Raw genomic sequence first — 13,944 nt, forward strand, 5'->3', positions numbered from 1 at the left:
TTCCACTTACCAGTCCTAAAATAACTTTTAATTGAATCTCTAGAAATCCCTGGAATCCTGCAGGTAGAAAATAGCATTCGGAACTGATTCATATCTAGAGGAATATTTCCACTTTTATCAACTGGTACTTTTTCTCTATTAAAACAAACAAAAAGTATTTTGATCAACAAGTCATTATAAAACTTATAAACCAAGTAGTCACAACTGTAGTATACTCAAACAAGTAAATAAGTTTTCTCAACATTTTGCCACCTGAAACTTAGGTAAATCTGTTACAAAATTCACACAACTGTCCTTACTTTCTTAGTAGCTGCCAGTAGTTCAAGTTATGCCAAAGATATATACTTCCTCTTTCCAAATGAGTGCCTTCCTTCGGAGGCCAGTAGTGTTCAAAGTAAAGTCCAGGACCAGCAAAATTGACATTTAGTTGTGATGGTAAACGAACATTCAGATAGGCAAAATTCAGCCACCATTCTTCCAGCTAAAAGAAATTAAGAACATCAACCTAATGAAACTTGAATGCGTAACTGCAGGAAGAAAAAAAAAAGCTGTTATTTGTTCTTTTCTCTTTACTGCTAACACTTAACATGTTTTCTTACCCATATCCAATTGTACACGGGCAACAGATTTTATTATAATTAATTTTACCTCAGTAAGTTTGTTTTAAAAACAAAAAAATAAAACATTTTCTTGTTTTAAAATCAACTTATATTTTGAGAAATGCTTTTGTGATCATTTCTTTCTTTTGAAATTGTAGGATCTCAATACTATTCAGTTTAACTACATTACCAAAAACAGGCAACAAGAAAGCACTGAAAAGGCATCTTTTCAGACAAAAAATTGGAGTCACAAATACCAAAGTACTTAGGTCTGTTTTCTCAGAGCACCTAGGTACAATAAATGTAAAACAAACCCTCACTTCGTTGTAAAAAATATTAGGGCATTTGCAATTTTCCTTTTCCAAGCGAAAACTAAAATACTAAATCAGAAATATAAAACCTTTTCAGTACACTTAAAACTAATTTAGATTTTTCACAGACAGTGCTGTGTCCCTCTTTCACAATATGCAATTGAATTTCAAGCATAAGTAAGCAGATCTCATCAAATTATCTGGAGTTATTTTTTAAGAAACTGATGTTATAAACTATAATCAATTATTCAGAAAAAAGAAATAAGCAAAAAGGATACAGACTTCTTTACCTTTACCCTGATTTAATTAAAAAATCACTCAAGATTGAGAATAAAAGAATCTGGAAGTATAAAATTTTATTATTCCATTATAGGTATCAATGACTAATGAAAAGATCAGCTTACTTTTTATTTCTAAAACTTAAAGATAATTACAATCATTATTTCTAGATTAAAGCAATGTTTTTTAAATATGAAAACTTACCCTCTGGTTCATATTACAGAAGTAGTTAGGCTGAAGAAATCAAAGATTCCTTGTAGAAAATTATTGCATGCCTCAGTAATTATTATACCAACATTCCCCTTCAATCTATCTAACTGAAAGATGTAATACTGATAACCATTCTTCAATTTTGTAATGGCCCTTTCTCTCCCATATGATGTTTAAATATTTGTATGCCACCTATGTGATAAGTCTATTTTTAGTGTCTGGAGCTTTTTTAGGCTAGGCTTACCTGAACAAAATGTTTCTCACAAGCAAGGTCTACAGATCACTTTTACCAGAACCACATGGGACAGTTAAAACAAGGGTTTCCAGGACCCCATTCAGAATCACTGGTCGTAGGAAATCTGTATTTTGACAAGACAGGATCTCACACATAACACTCAAAACTCCCTGGAGCTAAACAATTCATTAGTTCTTTTGGATGACTGTGTCAATGACTGCAAGGATATTTACACTAATAATTTTAAAATGAAAGCTATTGACATTTTTATTTTTCATTCTTTAAATATCATCAATTTTCTAATTATAAGTACAATAACATAAATACCCAATTTCTTTTTCCTTTTGCCCTTTCAAGTAATTTCTGGTGCAGTTTCCTTCCAATACCATCTTGAAATTTTTGAACAATTCCTTCAGTTTTTTTATATTCTTCTTTATTTGCAAACGGCTTTACTAGAAGGAAAAAATATGCATTTAAATATTTAGACATCAAGTAGCACAAACTTATCTCCATCATTACACAAATACTGAGATTCAATTATGTATGCCTTAATTATCACAGCAGTCCAATAAATTGTAATAGATTTTACAACATGAAAATGACTGAAAAGCAACATTGCAAAATGCTGTAAAAAATTAAACAGTGGATACTGTGTAATCTGATAACCATTTTCTGAAAAATTATTTTAAAATCATTCTGGATAATGAAATTAAAATGATAAAGACAGGACTATCACCTAGGTATTGGTCCAACAGAAAAGTAAATCCTGTTTAGCCATGAATAAAATTAAAGCTTCTTTCCACTAATGTTCAGAGCCTTGAACATCATGTATGTAAACGCAATATATATGTAAATTTAATTATAAAGCCTGCCCAGAGCCAATAATGGTTTCTTCCCAAAAAACAAACAAAAAACAAGGGTGGGGAGGGAGTCCCTAGTCCATGAAAATGAAAATCTATTGTTTAAAATTAATATCTTCCTTCTGTTTTGTCTCTTCAAAGTACTATCTTTTTCTTTTAGAGATTTATTTATTTAGAGCAAGAATGAGAGAGCACAAAGCAGCAGGAGCCACAGAGGGAGGGAGAGAGAAGTAGGTTCCCTGAGATCATGACCTGAGCCAAAGGCAGACACTTAACCAACTGAGCCATCCAGGTGCCCCTCTTCAACATACTATCTTAAAGTCAATTTAAATAGCTATATTTAGAAAAAGTACAAGGCAAAATGAATAATCAAAAAAGTGAATAATCAGTAAATTTAAAAAAAGAAACTAGAATTCCCAGATAAAAATAAATGAAGAAAAAGAAAAAATCTAAAAAATATCAGATGACTTTCAGTTAAACAAAGTGAACTAAATGCATACATTTATCTCTAATACTTCTAGAAGCTTACTAAAATGACAGTAATTAAAAAGGCATAAATCTAGAAGGACAAAGAATATGAATGTAGACAGCAGCAGACTAGTTAAGCTACCATTTCACAAATTAGAAAACAGATGAGAAAATGGTGACTGAATCTGTAGAAAGAAGAAAGTTAATATCTAAAACCTGGAGAGTGGAAGGTAGGATGAGACCGGGTAGGGTAAGGTGCACACCAAGAAGTCAGCCAGTTTCTGCAGTAGAACCCCAAAAAGGTTCAAGAATTCAAGGTAAATGGACTTCCACAGGGGGCAAAGAGACTGAAAACAGGTTGCTTATAAGTGTTCAGAAGGAGCATACAACCACCCCATCTACACCCACCCCTGCAAATCTTTCTCCATTCTGGATAGCCAGGCGATTTCCTACCAATGCCAGGAGAAATCTAGAGGTCTAATCTTAAGGAGAAATTAAACCAACAAGCAAGCAGTATACACAGATCCTAATCCATACTTAAAAAAAGACTCTTATTAAAGTGTACACCCAGAACAATGAGCCCTCCAGCCTCCTTCCCTTCCTTAGCTACCAAAACACTAGACATCAGGCTCATGCCTTCTAAACAAAAGAGGATTCTTCTCTGGGGAAACAGATCAGTCTAAGTGAAAGTATTACTGATATCTGGGCATGGCAAGTGGAATTGCTAGATCTCAGAAACAAGGTTCACTAGAAGGCCCACTGGGAAAGCCCCTATCCATGCACACAGAGCTCTCAATCAGCTTTTTAGGGCATAAGTCTTTTCTTTTTTTTTTTTTTTTAAGATTTTATTTATTCATGAGAGACACAGAGAGAGAGGCACAGACACAGGCAGAGGGAGACACAGGCAGGCTGCAAGGAGCCTGATGCGGACTTTGATCCCAGGACCCGGGATCACACTCTGAGCCAAAGGCAGCTGCTCAACCAATGAGTCACCCAGGCATCTCTTAGAGCCTAACTCTCAAAAATGAATGACAAATGATTGTCAGATACTTGACAAAAGCCTCTCACATGACAATCAAAGAGCAGAATAAGCAGAAATAGGATTGGAGGTACAAAAGAGTAAACAGATTAGAAAGGGAAAGGCACTAATAATGAGGGAAATAATTTTTTAATTAAAAGCTCAGTCCAGAATGCTCCAGATCCAATAAACATGATTCCAGAAAGAGAAGGCAAAAGAAAGAGAAAACCATCCAAGAAACAATATTTTTAAAATGTCCTAGAACTGAATAACATGAATTTTTAAACTTAAAAGAACCTACTGTATATTCAGAGAAATAAATGAAAAAATCTATACACTAAGGAACATCAAGAAATTCAGATGGTAGGAATGAAGAAAAAGGTTTCCAAACATATCCAGAATGTAAAAAACAAGTCACAAAGGATCAAACAGAGGGGCATCTCAGGATGAACTCCTCAGGAGGAACAATACCTTCAAAACTCTTAAGAAAAATCATTTCCAATCCAGAAGACTCTATACCCAGCCATACAACCAAGTATGAGGGAAGAATAAATGTTAAGGTTTTACATTCTTTCCTCCCCAGAAACTTTTATCAAGCAGCTACTAAAGATGTACTTCACAAATACAAGTGAAAAGACAAATAAAAAGAAAGACAACCAGGAAATCCAAGATTCCAAGGGGAGAGGGGTAAAAAGAGCTGTCAGAGACAGGGAAGGAAAGCTCCAGGATTAGCAGTGGTCCAGCCAACTCAAGAAAAGTACACACTACTTGGAGCAAGAGGGAAGAGGGCCCCAGGAGGGATGTTCCCAAGAAATGAAAATGAAAGAATAGCTTATGTATATAAAGTATGTATATGTACATATGTATGTATCATATATAATGTATATAATGTAGTCAGGGACTTTCAGTATACTGAAGTATTTGGGAGTGAATTCTTAAGGATACAAAGCAAAGTAAGCAAATATCAAATGAGCAAAACAAAACAAACGCACAGAGGCAACCAAAGTACACTGAATGGTTCTCTTGTGAATAACTGCATAACAATAAACCCTAAACGGTTGAGTAAATTAACTCTGGTACATATTGATTTAAATCAAGTGAAACCTGGAATTAAATCAGGTGAATACTAATTTAATCCCAAATGGTGATTTTGTACAACTATACTGAAAGAATGAAAAGGAAAATATCAATATGTTGGATTGCCTATACGTTGAGTGTGAAGAGGGGGAAGCTTAAAGGTGTGAAAGACCTAATCCTCGTCTTTTTAGGAACAAATTTATAATATCTACAATTTACAAAACCCTAAGAAATAGTAGTATTAAAGTGTTACTTTAAATCCAGAGATAAACAATACAAACAAAAGATAAACTACTTGAAAATATTTGCTTGAGGGAGTGGGATGGGGGTGGCAGTACTGAATAAGGCAGAGGCCTACTACTTTTATAATTACAAACTTAATAGTACTATGTGGTTTTTTAAACTACAGAAAAAATTACTTGAGAGATAAAGACAGAAAAGTTCTGGACATTTTAAAATGTTTTTTGTTTGTTTTTTGTTTGGCCGAGGAGGAGTGGCAGAGGGAGATAGAGAATCTTAAGCAGGCTCCATAACCAGCTTGGAGCCCAGTGCAAGGCTCTATCTCAAGACTCTGAGATCCTGACCTGAGCCCAAATCAAGAGTTGGATTCTTAACTGACTGAGCCAGCCAGGTGCCCCAAGTTCTGGACATTTTAAGGATACTTTAATTATCAAGAGCCTAAAGGAAAAAGCAATTAGACCCTCATCAACTTCTAATAATTTCATAGTTTTCTATGTTGCTAATAATATTAACATATACTAAAAGATTATAAACATACCTGATTCAAGGTATTTTTTTAATGATTCTTCAAGTGAAGGAACAGGCAGAGATGGAAGGGAATCCTGGTACTGAAATGTTCGTTCTTCAGCTGATTTAGCCAACTGATTTTCCATGATGCGATCACAACAGGAAAACTAAAGAAAAAGCCCTCAGAGTTTTAATCTCATAAATATTCTTAAATATGCCAGCTCCAATTCACTAAATCATTATTCAGGGACCCCAGTATATCCAGAATTTGGTACTAGTTCTTAAGGAATTCATAAACTTGTCAGAGAAAATAACCTGGGGGAAAAAAAAGAAAAGAAAAAGAGTGTAGTCTCCAAGTGCTGGAACTCAAGAAGTCATGAGTGGAAATAGCGTAATTATGATTTATTGAGTGCCTAGTATTTGTTGAGTAGTACAACAAGTGTTACAGAAGATATTTATCTAATCTTTGTATTACCTCTGCCTCTTGGTATTCACCTCCATTTTATATGAAGAAATCAAACCTCAAGAGATTTAGCAACTTGCCGGAGGTCAAACCCACAACTCTGATCACAATCTTCACCCTCCACAAAAGCTAGGTGAGAGTGAGGGAACTCCCAGTAGGTCTAAATGGGTAGGTAGAATTCAGATGTGTAGAAAAGTATGAAAGCGGAAAGAGAGAACTCTATGAAGAGCAGTATAAGACTCATCCAGCTGTAGAATATCACAGAATACATAAATCACATGACAAGCTGCTGTAGCCTACTTATGCAGGTTTGAGGCTTACACAGAATGGTTTCAAGTATCCCGAAGCAATCTAAAACATTTACCACAAATTTATTAATTTTCTTCAGAGAAATCAAACTAACCCAAAATGTGAATGATGTATACAAATGTTGAACAGAAAATGAGATTTCTCAAAGACGTCTTTAAAAACTAAGTTACATATTATAATGGCAACCGAGAAATCAAGGAATTTCTATAATAGGAATTATCTATCCTTGCAAATACCACTTTTTAAATTAAAATAGCAAAGTCAGGCAACCTGGGTGGCTCAGCAGTTTAGCGCCGCCTTCAGCCCAGGACGTGATCCCCCGGGGATCCAGTCCCACGTAGGGCTCCCTGCGTGGAGCCTGCTTCTCCCTCTGCCTGTGTCTCTGCCCCTCTCTCTCTCTCTCTCTCTCTCTGTGTGTCTCTCATGAATAAATAAATAATATCTTAAAAAAAAATAAAATAGCAAAGTCAAACAAAATATTTCACTCACAGGTTACAGAATAAAACTTTACCAAAAGCAAGGGTAGTGGTAGAGATTATTAGCCAATTTGTTTTCCCCTTTTTTCTTAACAAAATCCTGACTTTCAACTGATGTAAAGCCACACAGTTTTATCTTTCCTACCCTGCCCTGGACCTCACTCGGTATGACTCGTAATGTGTCACCTCCAGGTCATGCCCCCATAAAGGACTAGCTACATGTATCCCCCCGTGCTTTCTCTCCTCCACACTGCCTAACAGGACCACCTGAAGCAGCACCTTGCAACTGTTTACGGAAGCTATGTATGGAGGTTGTCAGAATCTTCCTACTAGCCCTAGCCTCCTCCATCTAGAAGTATGAAAAAACACTTTTATTCACGCTATTGTATTTTGGGCTTTGTTAGGGTATAAGAGTTTAACCTACATCACTGATATAAAGAGACAGCCCCAAAATAAGGTACAACATATCCAATAACTTGGGCTGTACTTTATCTTGACATTCCACAAATATTAGCTTTAGACCTAATAGAAATGTAGGTACGGTTCCAAATACCAACTCCACCAGAAGTTGGCTGTAGATGACTCAGGGAAATTAAAAGCACGAAAAGGACTGAAGGTACTGTCTGGCTATGAAGATACAAGTGGTCCTACAGAACTGAGAAAGCCTGCAGCTGGAACCCAGTGAGGAAATGGGAACCCCATCCTACAATTCCAAGAAAATGAATTCTGCCAACAACCTCAAAAGCCTAGAGGTGGATTCTTCTCCAGAGTCTCCAGCAACTGCAGAACTCCAGAAACCTTTATTTAAGCTTTGTGAGATGCTAAGCAGAGTACCCAGCTAAACCTACCTGGACTTCGGATCTACAGAAGCTTTGAGATAACCAATTTGCGATTTTTTTTTTTCTTTGAACTGTTTAGTCTGTGATAAATTGTTAAGTCAGGAATAAGAATCTAAACACACATGCATAGAAGAGATATGCTGTTCGTTGTATATCTTCCTGTTACTTAACTGATTCAACAAAACTGATGCCAAGACTACCAATCCCATACCTACTAGTCTTAACTCATCAAAAGGTACACACTGAAAATATGAACTACCAGACTCCTTCAGGGCTGAGTGTTCAAAACTCTCAACCGCGAAGATTAAATACTTCCAAAAGAACCTACACAGGCATTAATAAAATGATGATACTGGAATTAATTATAGTAGGCTTCCTCAAGGTAAGAAAATGTAAACCCCAAGCGGAAAAGAGAACCAAAAATTTAAAAAAACCAACCAACCAACCAACCGTACTGTCACATACCGGTACACCCAGATGAACAGTTCAGGACCGCCGGGAGCCTGCCGCAACAATTCTGCTTTGAGAACCCAAGAGGTTTGAACCAGGCTGGCGACTGCGGGAAGGAAAACAAGCAGGCGAACTGCGGGGGGGGGGGACACATTTTTTAACAAAAAACTGGTGAAGGAACGTGGAGCACAAACCAACCTCGAGACCGGGAAGCCGCAAGTCTTAAACCGTTGGGAATCACAGCCAACAGACGCAAAAAGTTCATCTGCTAAACAGGCGGCTCATAATTCCTCGAGGGTTAACCGGGTTTCGGGCAAGCACACTCTCATTGGACAAAGTGCCTCCCAAGGTCGGGTCCCGGGCCCAGGAGTGGGCGCGCAGAGCGCCAAGTGAGCTCGGACTCCTGCCAGCACACACCGGGAGCGGCTCGGCACACTCAAGAGGCCGCCAAGGGAGAGGAATCTACCTCAACAGCACCAGGGGTCAGCCCAGGGGCCCAGCCTCAGGGGTACGGCTCCCACCCGCTGGAAGTCGCCTGGCGACACCACGCTCCCGCCGGGTCCCGCCACTTCCACCGTCCTACGCTATTTTAACTTCATTCTGCGCAACTTAACTTTCCCCCACCATCACTGAGAGCTCGGGGAGGAAGGGAGCGCTGCCCGGTGGGGCCCGCGGGTCCTCACCGCTGACGCTTCGCCACAGCCGCACAGGCAGGCTTCTCCGCCGCAGCCCCGGAGCGCGAATTGGATGGAAAGCCGCGAGGGTCCCGCCCCGCAGTCACCCGGGAACGAAGATTGGACGGAAAGCCGCGAGGGTCCCGCCCCGCAGTCACCCGGGAACGAAGATTGGATGGAAAGCCGCGAGGGCCCCGCCCACTACTTGAAGCCGGGGGGAACGGGCTGGGCCTGCGCTCCGGGAGGACCGAGCCCCGCCTCCCGTGGGCGTCCTCCTCGAGGAGGTCGATTCTGGGCTGCGCCCCTGGGAGACACTTCCCGGACCCCGGAGGAAAGGCCCAGTTCCTGCTGCGCAGCAGTTAACTGCTTGCTGCGCCGAGGCTCGGGTCCCGCCGTGCTCCTCCCACGCGCGTACGCTTAACTCTGTGGGACCGATCCAGGAACTGATGGCTCGGGCTCGTGTTCACCCGATTTGTGCAAGACTCGGCACTCTGTTTCCCTTCCTCTTCTAGCCCCGGCTCCGGCTTATTAGCCACTCCTCCCCCTTACCTGTGAGAGTTCTTTTTGCAGCCCCCAAGCAAGATTTTATACCAATGCCTCTGAAAGGAATTTAGTTCGCCCAGTGTCTTGGCAAGAGAGCGGTGGCCTCAGAGATGTCTATTTAATCCCTTTCCCTTTATGCAACTGAGACTGAAGTTGCATAACTTGCATAAGTTGCATGATCCCGTGTGGATAACGCGGGAGCGCTCTGCAGCATCCCTGGCTTCCCTGCCCGTCTAAGTTCTTCTTGATGCCCACGTTCCGTGAAGCCGCGAGGGATGCTCACCCCACAAGCCTGGGGTTGATCTGGTGTCTTTTACTATAGCGCCAAAAAAAAATGGGAGTTTCTGACCGAGTGGAGCTACACAAGTTCAAGAAGATCATAATCTAATTAGTTTCGCAGGTTAAAACAAAATATACTGTTTCAGTTTTCATTTTAGATACATTGTTTCCTTTTTATGGACGAAAAGACCTATAGTTTACTCTGGCTCTGAACCAGACGCCATTCATAAAGAACCAGATTTCAGATAAACATGTCATTTACAGGTCCCAGTCCTTTATCTGTCTTCCCTAACTCCCTTGTTAGTTAAATCTGAACAGAATTGAAGCCCTGCACAGCTGAATATGCACTTGGTGTGACTATTGATCAGTTTTCTTTTCTTTTTTTTTTTTTTTAAAGATTTTATTTATTTATTCATGATAGTCACAGAGGAGAGAGAGAGAGAGGCAGAGACACAGACAGAGGGAGAAGCAGGCTCCATGCACCGGGAGCCCGACGTGGGATTCGATCCCGGGTCTCCAGGATCGTGCCCTGGGCCAAAGGCAGGCACCAAACCGCTGCACCACCCAGGGATCCCTGATCAGTTTTCTAAAAAACTATTAACGCGTTTGATTACAGTACAGAAGCTCTAACTCTTGTTGAAGGTGTTGCATAATACATGACAAACACACTTTTCTTTTTTAAGATTTTATTTATTTATTCATGAGAGAGAGAGAGGCAGAGACACAGGCAGAGGGAGAAGCAGGCTCCACGCGGGGAGCCCGACGTGGGACTCGACACACCCCGGGGCCGAAGGCGGCGCTAACCGCTGGGCCACCGGGGCTGCCCGACAGACAGACACACTTTTCTAATAAGAGTTCTGAATTCTGAAATATGCCAGGCCAAGGTTTCAGATACGGAATTGTAAATTTGTAGTAGTTATTTCTGAAGCTGCAATAAAGAACATTTCTCATAGTATGGAAATGTGTCCTGGGTAATGTTAAAATTCGCTTACAAGATAGTATTCTTAAACAGACTAATAAAATACTGCTCAAAAGCCTTCACTGTATTTTTTTCTTCTTCCTAATGGGTTTTGGCACCTCTTAAAAAGTTTGTACATGTCTAATGCCCATTGGTGGCATAGAATTTAGGATCTCTTATCTTCACTGTCTTTATCCTACTCTTAATATTGATTTAAAGGGAAGAAAAACATTTCTGTAAAGATTCCTGGATTCTTGAAAGGGGAAAAAAATGTGGGCTCATTGAAAATTACAGGAACAGAGACTTGAGTGTGCAGGGGGAAAAAAAATGCAATCTTTTAAAACATGTTATACTGGCAATTGTATATACCCATAATCCAAAAAACACATAAGTGATTTTTCTTCAAAATGTATAATGTCTATTTTAATGGCAGATTCCAAATTATGTTCTGCTCAGGTTAAACTTGAATTACTTTGCATTTTCTAGAATGATGTGGGCAATATATTGGCTAATGAGGAAGATGTTTCAGATACATAATGTACATCGATAACAAGAAGTCTCAAGATTAAAAACTGATCATGAATCAAAATATTTTTCTGGGGCATCCCGGGTGGCTCAGCGGTTTAGTGCGGCCTTCAGCCCAGGACATGATCCTGGAGCCCGGGGGTGTGTCGAGTCCCACGTCGGGCTCCCTGCGTGGAGCCTGCTTCTCCCTCTGCCTGTGTCTCTGCCTCTCTCTGTGTGTCTCTCATGAATAAATAAATAAATAAAATCTTTAAAAAAATATTTTTCTGGAGAAAAACTTTTAAGTACTGTAAGTGGTGATAATAAGTTTCTTTTTTTAAGTTGCCATAAAAGAGCTTTCATATTTAGTCCTACATAGCTCTTTCTCACTATACTACAAATAGAAAAAGCCCTTATAGACAAGTCTGGATAAGTTCCATAATAAAAAATGTAAAACTACTAGAAGTTTGCACGTCCATCTGCATATGTAGTTTACTATGTAAAGACGTGAAACTCTCAAGAGATAGGGAACTGAAGGGACTCCATTTTAGAAAAACTCCATCTCTATTGTTTCTCTGCTAGGCTCCATTTACTCATGTTCTATATTTCATCTTTCATCTGAGTAAAACTAAAGAAGCTATGTTGCCTCTCCAAGGAAGAAGCAAGAAAGTTGATCATTCCCTGAGTTTTGTCCTAGGCTCCCATCCACCTGATGACATTTTAAGAACAAACCTCAGTGGACACTGGTGCCAGTACCCCCTACCTTCCATAATTTATAGGATAACTCCTATTGTTCACCAGATACTCGTCTTTACTTGGACCCTAACCTGGATTCCTGAAGGAATCCATGCCCTGGACTCTTTTCCAATATAAAACCCTAATCCCAAGCAATGGAGAAATTCCCTTCCCCTTTTCTGAGCCTCCCAGATGCTCCATGTGCTATATGCTATCACTTCTGCTATTCATTAAACTCTGCTTTCACGTCTTCTGGCTTATGTTTGATTTCTATCCTGCACAAAGCCAAGGACCCCATTTGGGTCCTCAGATAGGGCTTGCCTACGTCACTAAGAAGTAATGCAGTAATGTATACATAGCTCTAATCTATGGAATAGATCTTTATTTTCACCCCAATGTGTAAAATGAACATATTGAAAAAATACTTGTGTGATCTTTTCTTATTTCTAATGGAGAGGACGATAAAAAGGTGGTCATTTTGGGAAGGACCCAGCAGCAAACTGAAGCTTGCTGGATACAAAAAGACCAACCACAGACTAAAAATTAGCTCCGCTACCAACAACAGATAAACACACAGGGACCTCTTTTTAGCACTGATCATTGTTTGGGGATTGCCTTTGATGATGTTTACTGTATATAAAAATTTACCACTGAAATCCTGGGGAAGAGTTAAGATAACTATGATGTTTTTATATCTCATATAAAATTCCTTATTACTAAACAGACATAACATTTTTTAAAAAGTAACAGCCTTATCAAGATATAATTTACATACCATAGTTTGCCCATTTGAAGCATATAAATCAATGGCTTTCACTAAATTTGCAGGGTTATGCAGTCACCATAATCTAATTTTAGAACATTTTTATCAGTCCCAAAAAGAACACTGGTGAGCAGTCGTTCCTCACCAACCCCCGATTTCTACCTCCCCAGACCTATGCAACCATTAATCTACTTTCTGTCTCTAGACTTGCCTATTCTAGACACTTCATATGAATAAAATCATACCATAGGTATTTTGTGACTGTCTTCTTTCACTCAGCATAATGTTTTCAAGATCTATCCATGTTGTAGCATATATCTGTACTTTATTTCTTTTTATGGCTAAATGATATCATGTTGTATGGATATACCACATTTTATTTATCAATTCATCAGTTGATAGGCAATTGGATTGTTTCTGTCTCTTAGTTATTAAAATAAGCTGCTATAAATGTTCATATACAAGTTTTTATGTGAGCATACGTTTTCATACCGAGGAGCAGAATTGTTGGGTCATATGCTAACTCTGTGTTTAACATTTTTAGAAACTGCCACGCAGCTTTTCACCACAGTGACTGCACCATTTTACATTCCCATCAATGATGAATAAAGATTCCAATTTCTCCACACTGTAAAAACACTAACAACATAACAGTAATAACTTGTTATTGTATGTCCTTTTGATTATAGCAATCCCAGGAGATGTGAAGTATTAGCTCATTATGATTTTAATTTGCATTTCTGTGAAGATTAAGAATGTTAAGCATCTTTTCCTGTGCTTATTGACCAGTTGTGTGTCTTTGGAGAAATATCTATTCAGAGTTTTTACTCATTTTTTAACGGGGTGGTCTTTTTGTTGTTAAATTCCTTATACATTCTGGATACAAATCTCATCAGATAAACAATTTGCAAATATTTTTCTCACCTCCTATGAATTGTCTTTTCTCTTTCTTGATAGTGTTCTTTGAACCACAAATGTTTTTAATTTTAATAATATCCTAATCAGTCTTCTCTTTTATTACTTGTAATTTTGATGGTGTAGCTAAGAAATCATTACCTAAGCTAAGATCATAAAGATATACTCTGGTGTTTTCTTCTAAGAGTCTTATCATTTTTGCTCTTACACCTATTGCCTATGATCCACTTGA

The 13,944-nt window shown here is 38.9% G+C and overlaps 1 protein-coding gene across 9 annotated transcripts in view; it reads right to left on the minus strand.

Moving 5' to 3' along the window:
* The window catches only part of CROT (carnitine O-octanoyltransferase), a 58,172-nt gene extending 49,074 nt beyond the window's left edge, over window positions 1-9,098 (minus strand). The window contains exons 1-6 of one of the 9 annotated variants that reach the window (XM_072784351.1): window positions 9,025-9,098; window positions 8,357-8,474; window positions 5,836-5,971; window positions 1,962-2,086; window positions 300-481; window positions 11-135 (exon numbers count right to left, since the gene is read on the minus strand). In XM_072784351.1, the coding sequence (XP_072640452.1) occupies window positions 11-135; window positions 300-481; window positions 1,962-2,086; window positions 5,836-5,950 (547 nt within the window). In that variant the 5' untranslated portion in view covers window positions 5,951-5,971; window positions 8,357-8,474; window positions 9,025-9,098. Of the gene's footprint in view, window positions 1-10; window positions 136-299; window positions 482-1,961; window positions 2,087-5,835; window positions 6,120-6,846; window positions 7,019-8,356; window positions 8,475-8,539 lie in introns of those variants that run through there. The other 8 variants (XM_072784356.1, XM_072784354.1, XM_072784357.1 and 5 more) reach the window with 8 other exon arrangements.
* Window positions 9,099-13,944: the final 4,846 nt, after the last annotated feature.

The sequence above is a fragment of the Canis lupus genome, chromosome 18 (genome assembly GCF_048164855.1).
Source record: "Canis lupus baileyi chromosome 18, mCanLup2.hap1, whole genome shotgun sequence".
Classification (NCBI taxonomy): Eukaryota; Metazoa; Chordata; class Mammalia; order Carnivora; family Canidae; genus Canis; species Canis lupus.